This window comes from Haliotis rufescens, unplaced genomic scaffold (assembly GCF_023055435.1).
Source record: "Haliotis rufescens isolate VD_foot unplaced genomic scaffold, xgHalRufe1.0.p SCAF_11, whole genome shotgun sequence".
In the NCBI taxonomy this organism is placed as follows: domain Eukaryota; kingdom Metazoa; phylum Mollusca; class Gastropoda; order Lepetellida; family Haliotidae; genus Haliotis; species Haliotis rufescens.
The window spans coordinates 35,969,915-35,983,272 of record NW_025963791.1 but is presented as its reverse complement, the minus strand read 5'-3'; the positions used below and the strand labels follow the sequence as shown (position 1 = coordinate 35,983,272).

Below are 13,358 nucleotides of genomic sequence, written 5' to 3'. Positions count from 1 at the left end.
CCTCTCATCTCTTGGTCGTGATTCGCCGACCTGGTGATGTCCAGATGTACTTCCGCTAATGTGGAAAGGCCACATATTTATTTACATGTTTCACAGCATTAATACCTGGTCGATGTCATCTCAAATCCCCAATTACCCCGTGCTGACCATCCTCCTAATTGAGAGCTAATGTAACAGTTTAGGTTGTCCGCAACGAGTCGACAGGTGTGCAGAGATATCGGTCGCGATAATCCTCATTACAAACCAATACGATCTGATTCGTGCAGCCTGGCGTTTTCAAATGAAATATAAACTCACGACTCGTGAACAATTATATTTTTTCAAGCATGCAATAGTAATCTTATATAATTTAAAGGTCGATTCCCCACATGGCTTCAATGCGTGAAGCCCATTATCTGGTGCCCTCGACGCTATATTGCTGAAATATTAGTAAAAGTAAAACATATTCACTCATTTATTTAATATTTTTTAGCACAGAATACAGACCCTGTCAGACAGGTAGCCTAACCTTCCAGAAGATAACTGAAATACAAAACGTCAACGCCAGAGAATAATAAGTCTCCGTTATCTGCCGAAACAGATTTCACTGGGCGTAAAAGGCAAAATAGCAGTGAAGATAATATGAAAGGATCACTAAACATCCGTGAAGACAACAGGTGATCGCGAAAATGGTAAGCATGTCTGTCCTGCCATACCAGTAGCAATCGTCATTTTCCAACAATTTACATAAAATAATAAGTATTGTTATGAAACCAAACAGCGGTACTCCTGCCATACGACGTTGACCCGACAATCAAGTGATGGGTTAGACAATCCAGTGACACGACAGCGCAATAGTTGATGATTTTGTTTTTCAAACAAAAAAAGATATGTTAATTCTGAAAGTCGTCTGCGTATAAAGACAGAGATTCTGCTGCTTAGTAAAAAGACTAAGAGAGAAACGTTTAAGATATATGTTCCTCTTGCAACACAGAGGTGGGGTGGGGTGAAATTGGGTTTAACGTCGCATTCAAGATTACTGCACTTAATTAGCGACGTAAGGAAGCAGTTTAAAAGCTAAACGTTGGAAACAAATCGTAAATCCCAAAGTTGCAAGTTATTGGATCCGACAAAATCAACTTCAGTTACACCACAGCGTGTCAGATTAATTTGGGAGAAAAACACAGTTCAGGTCTTCCATGATTACCACACAGGCTAAAACCACAGGCACGGTGATGGTAATGATAACCACAGAAGTCTTATCAGGACGAATCTCACCCATGATCATAGAGTGTTTGCGAGCCCAGAGAACGCAACGAGGCACGCGGAAATGCTGTTAAGATGCTATTGGTCTGTTTTCTCTATATGACGCATGTCTGATAAAAGTAGTCATCATCATTCTAACATACATACACTAAAAGGGATCATTCCATCCCCAAATCCAAATGATCATATCAGCGTATCCTATATTCAGAACCCATACAAATATGTTGCTAATGTGCTCTCATGTGGGAAAAACAATAATAACGCCTCGCTGCTGTTCCTTGAAAAATATAGTAAACCTCAAGAAAACCACCAATGATCAGTTCTCGAAGCTCGGATAGATCATCAGGAAGTAAATGTGTTCGAATAACGTGACATTTGTGGATGTGTTCAAGCCTAATATCATATCATGCCAATGTCTATCATCCTTGTACAGTGTCCAGTAGCTGATTTGTTATCACTGTTTATCGATGTAGTTCCTTAACGACTGTAATTCATATGAAGTCACTGCCGACATTATCGTGGTGTCTTTGCCATGTATCATGGATTAAGTTCATCGTTACAGGCATTTTTTTAACCTTTTGCATTACTTTTTTTTACAAACAATCGATCTTGGTTTGGCTATTACATTTCAAGAATTAGCATTGTTAATATAAGTGACAAAATTATTTCTATATTTATAAGAAGGCAGTATCATGCATGCTTATGATACAGTCGGAATCGTTAATCGACTTTTAGCAGAGATTTGTTGTGGCTATGGAAAGGGGTTTTGTCGTTTTTAGTATACTACATACATCCAGGTATACAAGGCACAAAAACATGCTACATAGTCAATACATGCAGGTAGGATCTGCATAAAGCTTCATGCATACGTGCAGATGTGTAATGTAAAAACACTTCAAACATGAAGGTATAAAATGTACAAAGCATACATACTCCATACATGGATGCATGTTTAATATGCACAAAACATATTCCATACATGCAGGTACAATGCACAAAACATACTCCAGACATGTATGTATACAATGCACAAAACATACTCCAGACATGTATGTATAAAATGCACAAAACATACTCCAGACATGTTTGTATAAAATGCACAAAACATACTCCAGACATGTATGTATAAAATGCACAAAACATACTCCAGACATGTATGTATAAAATGCACAAAACATACTCCAGACATGTATGTATAAAATGCACAAAACATACTCCAGACATGTATGTATAAAATGCACAAAACATACTCCAGACATGTTTGTATAAAATGCACAAAACATACTCCAGACATGTATGTATAAAATGCACAAAACATACTCCAGACATGTATGTATAAAATGCACAAAACATACTCCAGACATGTATGTATAAAATGCACAAAACATACTCCAGACATGTATGTATAAAATGCACAAAACATACTCCAGACAGGTATGTAAAAAATGCACAAAACATACTCCAGACATGTATGTATAAAATGCACAAAACATACTCCAGACATGTATGTATAAAATGCACAACACATACTCCATACATGTATGTATAAAATGCACAAAACATACTCCATACATGTATGTAAAAAATGCACAAAACATACTCCAGACATGTATGTAAAAAATGCACAAAACATACTACGTACATGAAGGTGTAAAATACACAAAACATACACAATACTCCACACCTGAAGATATAAAGTGCTAACCATACTGCATACTCCATACATGCAGGTATACCCAAATACATGCATAAAACATTGTACATACTATATTAATGCAGGTATATGTTACACAAAATGTACATACTTATACTCATACATAAAATTCACAACACCTACCGGGCGGTCGGGTAGCCTAGTGGTTAAAGCCTTCGCTCGTCACGCCGAAGACCCGGGTTCGATTCCCGACATGGGTACAATGTGTGAAGCCCATTTCTGGTGTCCCCCGCCGTGATATTGCTGGAATATTGCTAAAAGCGGCGTAAAACCATACTCACTCACTCACAACACCTACCACATAACATGCACAAACCATACACTATGCATGCAGGTATACATCCACAAACCATACACTATGCATGCAAACATAACATGCACAGACCATACACTATGCATGCAAATATAACATGCACAAACCATACACTATGCATGCAGGTATACATCCACAAACCATACACTATGCATGCAAACATAACATGCACAGACCATACACTATGCATGCAAATATAACATGCACAAACCATACACTATGCATGCAGGTATACATCCACAAACCATACACTATGCATGCAAACATAACATGCACAGACCATACACTATGCATGCAAATATAACATGCACAAACCATACACTATGCATGCAAACATAACATGCACAAACCATACACTATGCATGCAAACATAACATGCACAGACCATACACTATGCATGCAAATATAACATGCACAAACCACACTATGCATGCAAACATAACATGCACAAACCATACACTATGCATGCAAACATAACATGCACAGACCATACACTATGCATGCAAATATAACATGCACAAACCATACACTATGCATGCAAACATAACATGCACAAACCATACACTATGCATGCAAACATAACATGCACAGACCATACACTATGCATGCAAATATAACATGCACAAACCACACTATGCATGCAAACATAACATGCACAAACCATACACTATGCATGCAAACGTAACACGCACAAACCATGCACCATACATGCAGGTATACCTTGCACAAACCATTCTCCATACATGCAGATAAAACATGCACAAAAAACACACTACATGCAGGTATCAAATGCATAAAATGCACTACATACTACATTACTGCAGGTAGAGGATGCACAACATACATGTTCCAGACTTGCAGGTGTAACATTCACAAAATTTAAATTCATGCAGGTATAAGATGCGCAAAACATAGTACATTCTACATACATACAGGTGTAAAATGCACAAAACAAACACACTCCGTACATACAGGTATTAAATCCACAAAACATTCTACGTGCGTGTAGAAGTAAAATGCTTAAAACATACTACATTCTCATTGATATATTTAATGCATGAATGTATACGATGCACAAAACATCTTACATATTCCATACAAGGGGTTATAACATGGACAAAAAGATGGTACACATGCAATGCATGCAGGAATTATATGCACACAAATGAACTATGCAATGCACAAAGATACGACAGGTATAAAATGCACAAATACATTACAGATTACATGCTACATGCATTCAGGAATGCGATGCATAAAATACATATACTATAACTCTGAAGAATAACCTCAGAGACAGCCTCCAGTGTCTGCAACAAGGTCAGTGTTAAACTCTGTTTACCAAGAATCTGTGTAGTCTGACTGTGCTAAGGTCATGCTAACACTATAGCCTGTCAAACTCCAATTGTCTAGCGTTTGTCTGAAAAAGGCAAACTGACGTGTTTTGAGTGAATGAATTGGAGCAGCATCAATATTTCATTCTAATTGATATTCTTCAGTTGATTGGGATTAACGAAGGAAACGCAAGCTGCCACTGCTACAAGATACATAATTACATAAAGAGGAGAAAACTATTTATTTTTTACAGCTAAACTCATTTCCCCCGGCTCATCCACTGATCTAATTGTGAAACAACAATTGTAAAAGTGTTTTTAATTTTCTTTTTCAACCTAATTGCCCTGCTTTTCAATATATTTGTCATATCGATAGTGAAGTTTTTCAATTCCAGTCAGGAAGAAGTTTTCTGAAGCCACCCTGTAAAATTAATTCAGCTTTGAGGTCACCGTTGTCGTCATTGCGCTTTCCACGAATGTGTTCTCTCAGTTTAGGAAACAGGTGGAAATCAATCGGTGCCAGATTTGGCGAGTATGGAAGGTGAGGAAGCTCTTCGAACCCACATTTTCGCACAGCAGCTTTTGCAAGTCGAGTGGTGTGAGAAGAGGCATTGTCATGAAATAGTAGAACTCCAGCAGTCAGCATTCCTCGCCGCTGTTCTTTGAGATAATCTCTCAGGCGATGAAGAAAATCAGCATAGTAGGCACTGGTAAACGTCGTTTGATTTTGCATCTCAGAATATAGTGGCCATAACTTTCTTCATTGATCATTTTGATTTGAATTTCCATGTTGCCGGAGAAGAGGAATGGTTCCATTCCATGGAATGACGTTTTGATTCGGGATCATATAGGTAGACCCGTGTTTCGTCACCCGTTACTAAACTCTTTTTGAATTTGACGAAATCCTCCTCAATAAGCTTTGAATTTTCACTGGCAATGTCAGTTCCTTTTTCCTTAAGATCAGAATTTAGAAGCTTTGGAACCCAATGAGCAGATATCTTATTCATCTGTAAATGTTCTTAGACCTGCTCACGTACAACAATCTGTATCTGACATCTGACAGTATACGTTTTTCTGTCTTCTTGATTGAATCTTGATTTCTTGGGGAGTATTTTTCTCCAAAATCAAAAACGTCATGACTGCTCGGTACTCGTTCTTTTTCCATTTCTGTGTCCATTTGGATCCCTATCACGTTCAACTGGATGTCACTACTATACACATGGCCACAACAGACCAAATACACTTGCAATGAACTACTCAAACAATGTACTACATTGACTAGTTCACTTTGTTATGGCCCATAGTTGAATGCTTGTTAGGCTTAGAACTGTTGAACCAGCCCTAGTAGTGATGAAAAGTGTATTAATGAATCACTGACAATTTGTGATGGCACCAGGTGTTCGAGAAAAGGGTAATTAAGTCTTGCTTTACCAGTACCACCCGCCACTCAGACTGAACTCAACAATCCGGGGACTAATACCATGACCAATGATGCACGACGTCGGGGTACTTCACCACGCCATCAACAAAGTCACCGAATCTGACCATCCGATTCATTAATTAAGTGCCAGTGAGTACGGAGGTGTGAAAACTGGAAAACTGGAGAAGACAGATATTGATCTAGCGTAAAATCTAAACAATGTGACAGGAAGAATGCTGACGGCGAGTGTCAGTTGTCAGCAATATCCCAGCTCTATTTTCGTGGTGTTCTACAGGAGAATGCTGAGAAGCCATCAGCCAATACTTGAGCAACAATCAACGCCTACCGGATACCATCACCATGCTGTCTAGTTACACGTATATCGGTATAGCTTCATTCAGTCATTGGGACTGATCACAATTTGTAATACAGAAGCAAGAGACAATACTTAAAGGTGAACAATTGACTCTCCTTTGCGTGTATTTGTGACTGGTGCCACTGGTGGAGCAGGATATGCTCACCTTTTCGCAAACACCTGGTGTGATCCCTATGTGATAGCGATTCATAAACAAAAGATCATGATACAGTAGGAATCGTACAATCTGCTCAGCTATTGGCTGAGATTTCTTATGAATATGAAAGGGTTTTGTCGCTTTTAATTACAAGCTAGGTCCTTAATATACCCAAATGATCGTGAGCAACGAATTTCTCTGATCGGGTGAGATGAGCTCGATTGGTCACACATTGTAACCACCATATCCTTATTTTAGCCAGTTCTTCAGATCCTTATTTTAGCGAGTACCCCAGGCAAACGTCCGTTACTGGAACCTATTCTTCCTTGGGTTCCCACGGAACTATAATAACAGGAGAGGAAGAAGTCTGCTAAAACTAAAGTGGCGTGAAACTCAACTCACTCAGATGAAGCTGTGGCCCGCCATGATATTGCTGGAATATTGCTAAAAGCGACGTAAAACCAAACTCACTGTAGTCATGGTGGCATGTGCATCAAATGATATCTATCGGTTGTAATGAACACAGTGAACTGTGGGTCTACACATTTGTGTTTCTACAGTCTGTCTTCATTCAGGGCTCCATTTAACACTCACCGGCAATTGTGACGACCAGATTCATACATTGAACGTTGCACTGAAAAGAGAGAAACATTCTATGTTCTTAAAACTGATTGGGTTTATGATAAAAGCGCGTATTTTGTGTTTGGTTTGTTGTTTAACGCCGCACTCTGCAATATTCCAGCAATATTACGGCGGTCTGTAAATAATCGAGTCTGGACCAGGCAATCAAATGATTGACATCATGAGCATCGAACCACGCAATTAGGATACGATTATATGTATCAACCAAGTCAGCGAGCCGCTTCCCGATCCGGTAATCGCCTCTTACGACAAGCATGGTCGCCTTTTACGGCAAGCATGGGTTGATGAAGACCCATTCTACCCCGGATCTTCACGGGTCGCGTATTTTGTGAGAAAAGTGAACATATTGTTTAACAGGCGACATATAAATGATGAAGTCTGGACCAGGTGAACCAGTGTCTCAAACATGCATCGATCCATGTCAGTGGATTTGGTTGAACCACCTTACAGATTAAGTCTAGCAGCAAAACGCCAACCATAATGACGCGTTTTGTTGGTATGGGGGGGGGGGGGGGGGGGGGGGGCATATCATACCAGCTAATTACCTATACATTAAAGGTACCCCAGTGCCATTCAGTTGCCTACAGCATCACATGCAAAAGAATACTCAGAGATAATTATAGATAAATGGCTTACAGGGTAACCCCCAGCTATCGTGCAAGTCGATGTTCTGTCTAATCCCCCAGTAGTACACGGAGTCAAGGCTGACAAAGGACATGTTCGTTATCCGATTTCTCCGAGAAGGTTTAATCACAAGTGCTACACGATATGGCGGCTGGTCAATGCTGACGCGAACTTCCATGCAGCTCGTTGGCTGATTGGATGGATAAACAGCATAACAGGTCGTGATTCCTCACCTTCACGAGAACGTTCCATACACGTGGCGCGTCATGCAGTTGAGATTCCCACACGTGGAAGATTCTTGAGAATTCCAAGAAGGCTGTATGACTTTCTGATGCAATGGAGATGCAGTGCAATGATGCAATGGAGTTGCGACTGAGGGGATCAAATTTTGAAAACAAATGAAGCGCTATGAGCCCATTGTGGAAAAGTCACTGTATACATAATTGACCAATAATTAGAGTGAGTGAGTAAGTTTGGTTTAACGCTGCTTTTAACAGTATTCCAGTTATATCGCGGCGTGTCAGCTTAATGTGGGAGGAAAGCCCGAAGTGATGCAGGTCTCAGACGTTTACCACTTCGGTGAAACCCACGAGAACGGGTATGGTGCTGACAAACCTAGAAACATAATCGGGGCGAACCGGGATTCGAACCCACAATCATAGGTTTCTGGCGTGCCCAAGGGACGCAACTCTGCACAACGAATCGCGTTGCCTTAGACGACTGGGCCACCCGTGCCCCCACCAATAATTAGAAACATGGAGTATAATTCAAAAGAACCAGTACGATGCTGTATTATTTTTCTGATTTACTCGACCCATTTTCTGATTAACTCTGTGCGGTCGGGTAGCCTAGTGGTTAAAGCGTTCTCTCGTCACGCCGAAGACCCGGGTTCGAATCCCGACATGGTACAATATGTGAAGCCTATTATCCGGTTTCCCCCGCCGTGATATTGCTAGAATATTGCTAAACGTGGCTTAAAACCATACTCACTCGCTTACTCATTGGTTTTAGAAGGCAAGCAAAGGTCGGTCTCATGACACCTCTTAAAATTATACGTTGCATAAAAATAAGCACAAGCATATGATATAATACAAAATCGTTATTTCCAATTTTGTGAAAGAAAGTTCTTGTTAAACTATTTAGCAACACGAGTTACTATAATATCATTCAACTGAGACTCGACGTCTTCTACTTTGCTTCAACTAAAGGGCTTGGCAGTTAAAACTTCTTCTCCTTCTTATCATTAACTTTGACGAAAAACGCGTGTCTCCAGTGGGATTCTAATTAACGTACCGAAGGCTAACCAATATAGTATCATGGCACTGCGACACAGGGGAATTCTTTGAACATTATCTAGATAACACTATATGTTATTCCACACACTGAAGCGTTTCAATAAAAAAAACTTTTCTTTTCTTTATAAGGACTATGTTTGCATGTAACAGACCGATCAAAATGGACATGATATATTAAAGTGATTGACCAATGTGCTCGACCTGGTCCTATATGAATTGTATACTCGCCCCTGGAACATGTATTTCATAACCGGGGTCGCCAAAGAGTCACGTGCGAACGGTGTGGGAAATACGTGAATTTAGTAGAGACGATTCAGATAGAGTTCTCAAACATTGTTCAATTACGATTTCGAAACAATAGTATTTCAATATATTTGTGGTGAGTTTCTCGGAATGTTGGCCATTGTTTGAGTAGGTTTGATCACGCTGACCCCTAACGTCTAATCGTTCAATGGTTGAAATCCTTCGCACCTTTTCTTAGTGCTAAGACTACCGTAAGCTAAAGTATGGGAGTTACGTTCATCTCAGCGCTAAGATCGCTTTGTGCAAGTGAGTCCAGGTTCTCGTTCATTAACCTATAACGTGAACGCTTACAGAAATGGATATTGAAGATTGGCCGGTATACCTAAATGATGTAAGGCTTTTAAATTAGCAATGTGAACACTATATTATGTCTTGTATTGACAAAGGTGTACATATATGACACTATATTCCCAAACAATATGTTCCACCATAATGTAGTATTGATGAAAAGATGCAGCGCCTGGGCTGAACCCATCTTGGGATTGATGGTGCTTGTTTTATACATCCCTTAATTTTCAACCGGCTTGGAATAAAGTACCGGGCAAAAGAAAGTATACACATAAATATTGGATGTAACCCCAAAATTGCAAACTTAATGAAGACGTTACAAGGCTGAAAACAGACGCCGAAACACTGCAAATGTAAGGTCCAAACCTCAACTAGGATACTTGTTACAAATACATCACCATCGAATAAAACCATTTCTTGTTTATTATACCTTTCGACACCATCAAACGTGGGTGTATACTTTGTTTTGCCAGGAAATCACAATAGACATTCGTGGAGTAAATTCACTGAGGCAAAGTATTTAAACTGAGGACATACCTTTGTATTTGACGCCGTTTTACTTTTTATTTGCACGTTAGAATATATAAATATGTTGGGTTTTTTATTTGTTTATACGAGAGACGTTATTTTCCTGTGTAACAAGAATAATCAAGCGAGGTATTGGCACGTTTCCATTGTTACAATTGGACTCAAACATAAATAGACCCGTGAAGATTCGGGGTAGAATAGGTCTTCAGCAACCCATGCTTGCCGTAAAAAGCGACTATGCTTGTCGTAAGATGCGTCTAACGGGATCGGGTGGTTAGGCTCCCTGATTTGGTTGATGAATGTCATCGTATTCCAATTGCGTGGATCGATGCTCATGATGTTAATCACTGGATTGTCTGGTCCAGACTCGATTATTTACAGACCGCCGTCATATAGCTGGAATATTGCAGAGTGCGGCGTTAAACAACAAACAAATAAATAAATCAAACATAAATAAAGATATCCATCTTGTTTTGAAGTAATTCTAGTTTGCCAGTTTGAAATCAGACCAATCTTCACGGCTTGAGATCACGACTGACGCTAAATAACATATTTTATTCCAAAACAACTACCAGCTTCTGGAAATCATCACAGTCAATGTCAAAAAAGAAATCGAAAAAACGAACATTTGGCTGTGAGACGAAACAAGCCCTCATCTCGCAGATGAAGCAAATCATGATATTTTTGTTCGGCTTATGAGAGGGCCTGGGAGCGATTACATCCACCACTGACTCTGCGTGTCATAAAAAGGTAATAATTTCCTTGATTTAAATGCATTTTCAGCACCCACGCGTAGAAAGAAGACTGCTGAGAAAGTGTGTTAATGTGCAGTTCAATACTGTTCGTCTGACTGGCCCCCTGTTGGCATTTCAGGGCCTGCTCGGTAGACGTTCACGTAAAAGCGCGAAAACCCCTCCTCACGTGACACGTTTAAATATCGACATCACTATTTCTTCCGCCGATATCAAAGATTAATCAAAAGTGTACCTCAAATCACACGAGCGACGAGAGGCGGTGAGCGGGGAAGAGAGGCGGAGAACGAGGACTAGAGGCGGAGAGATGGGAAGAGAGGCGGAGAGATGGGAAGAGAGGCGGAGAGATGGGAAGAGAGACGGAGAGAGGGGAAGAGAGGCCGAGAGAGGGGAAGAGAGGCGGAGAGAGGGGAAGAGAGGCGGAGAGATGGGAAGAGAGGCGGAGAGAGGGGACGAGAGGCGGAGAGATGGGAAGAGAAACGGAGAGATGGGAAGAGAGGCGGAGAGAGGGGAAGAGAGGCGGAGAGATGGGAAGAGAGGCGGAGAGAGGGGAAGAGAGGCGGAGAGATGGGAAGAGAGGCGGAGAGAGGGGAAGAGAGGCGGAGAGAGGGGAAGAGAGGCAGGGAGAGAGGGGACTAGTGGTGAAGAGAGGCAGAGAGAGGGGAAGAGAGGCGGAGAGAGGGGAAGAGAGGCGGAGAGAGGGGAAGAGAGGCGGAGAGAGGGGAAGAGAGGCAGAGAGCGGGGAAGAGAGGCAGGGAGAGAGGGGACTAGTGGTGGAGAGAGGCAGAGAGAGGGGAAGAGAGGCAGAGAGCGGGGAAGAGAGGCAGGGAGAGAGGGGACTAGTGGTGAAGAGAGGCAGAGAAAGGGGAAGAGAGGCGGAGAGAGGGGAAGAGAGGCGGAGAGAGGGGAAGAGAGGCGGAGAGAGGGGAAGAGAGGCAGAGAGCGGGGAAGAGAGGCAGGGAGAGAGGGGACTAGTGGTGAAGAGAGGCAGAGAGAGGGGAAGAGAGACGGAGAGAGGGGAAGAGAGGCAGAGAGAGGGGAAGAGAGGCAGAGAGCGGGGAAGAGAGGCGGAGAACGAAGACTAGAGGCGGAGAGAGGGGAAGAGAGGCGGAGAGATGGGAAGAGAGGCGGAGAGAGGGGAAGAGAGGCAGAGAGCGGGGAAGAGAGGCAGGGAGAGAGGGGACTAGTGGTGGAGAGAGGCAGAGAGAGAGGGGAAGAGCGGGGACGAAAGGCGTAGAGAATGATGGGAAGAGAGGCGTAGAGATGGGAAGAGATGCGAAGAGGAGGGATGAAAGGCGTAGAGATGGGAAGAGAGGCGTAGAGATGGGAAGACATGCGAAGAGGAGGGATGAAAGGCGGAGAGAGGGGAAGAGCGGGGACGAGAGGCGGAGAGATGCGAAGGGAGACGGAGAGCGGGTATGAGAGGCGGAGAGTTGGGAGGAGAGGCGGAGAGACGGGAAGAAAAGCAGAAGGATTGGAAGAGAGGCGTTGAGCGAGAATGAGAGGCGGAGAGATGGGAAGAGAGGCGTAGAGAGGGGAAGAGAGGCGGAGAGCGGGAATGAGAGAGGGAGAGATGGGAAGAGAGACGGAGAGATGGGAAGAGAGGCGGAGAGCGGGGACGAGAGGCGGAGAGATGGGAAGAGCGGCGGAGAGAGGGGAAGAGAGGCGGAGAGGTGGGAAGAGAGGCGGGGAACGGGAACGAGAGGCGGACAGACGGGAAGAGAGGCGGAGAGAGGAGAAGAGAGGCGGAGAGAGGGGAAGAGAGGCGGAGAGATGGGAAGATAGGCGGAGAGAGGGGAAGAGAGGCAGAGAGCGGGGAAGAGAGGCAGGGAGAGAGGGGACTAGTGGTGGAGAGAGGCAGAGAGAGGGGAAGAGAGGCGGAGAGCGGGAAAGAGAGGCAGAGAGCGGGGAAGAGAGGCAGGGAGAGAGGGGACTAGTGGTGGAGAGAGGCAGAGAGAGGGGAAGAGAGGCAGAGAGCGGGGAAGAGAGGCAGGGAGAGAGGGGACTAGTGGTGGAGAGAGGGGAAGAGAGGCAGAGAGCGGGGAAGAGAGGCAGGGAGAGAGGGGACTAGTGGTGGAGAGAGGCAGAGAGAGGGGAAGAGCGGGGACGAGAGGCGTAGAGAATGATGGGAAGAGAGGCGTTGAGCGAGAATGTGAGGCGGACCGACTGGAAGAGAGGCGTAGAGATGGGAAGAGATGCGAAGAGGAGGGATGAAAGGCGGAGAGAGGGGAAGAGAGGCGTAGAGATGGGAAGACATGCGAAGAGGAGGGATGAAAGGCGGAGAGAGGGGAAGAGCGGGGACGAGAGGCGGAGAGATGCGAAGGGAGACGGAGAGCGGGTATGAGAGGCGGAGAGTTGGGAGGAGAGGCGGAGAGACGGGAAGAAAAG

The 13,358-nt window shown here is 43.2% G+C and overlaps 1 protein-coding gene across 1 annotated transcript; it reads left to right on the top strand.

Annotated features, from left to right (window-relative positions):
- Positions 1-12,528: 12,528 nt before the first annotated feature.
- On the top strand, positions 12,529-13,041 carry LOC125378111 (octapeptide-repeat protein T2-like). The gene has a single exon (XM_048392971.1). It carries the CDS (start codon positions 12,529-12,531, stop codon positions 13,039-13,041), a length of 513 nt encoding a protein of 170 aa, XP_048248928.1.
- The last annotated feature ends 317 nt before the right edge of the window (positions 13,042-13,358 follow it).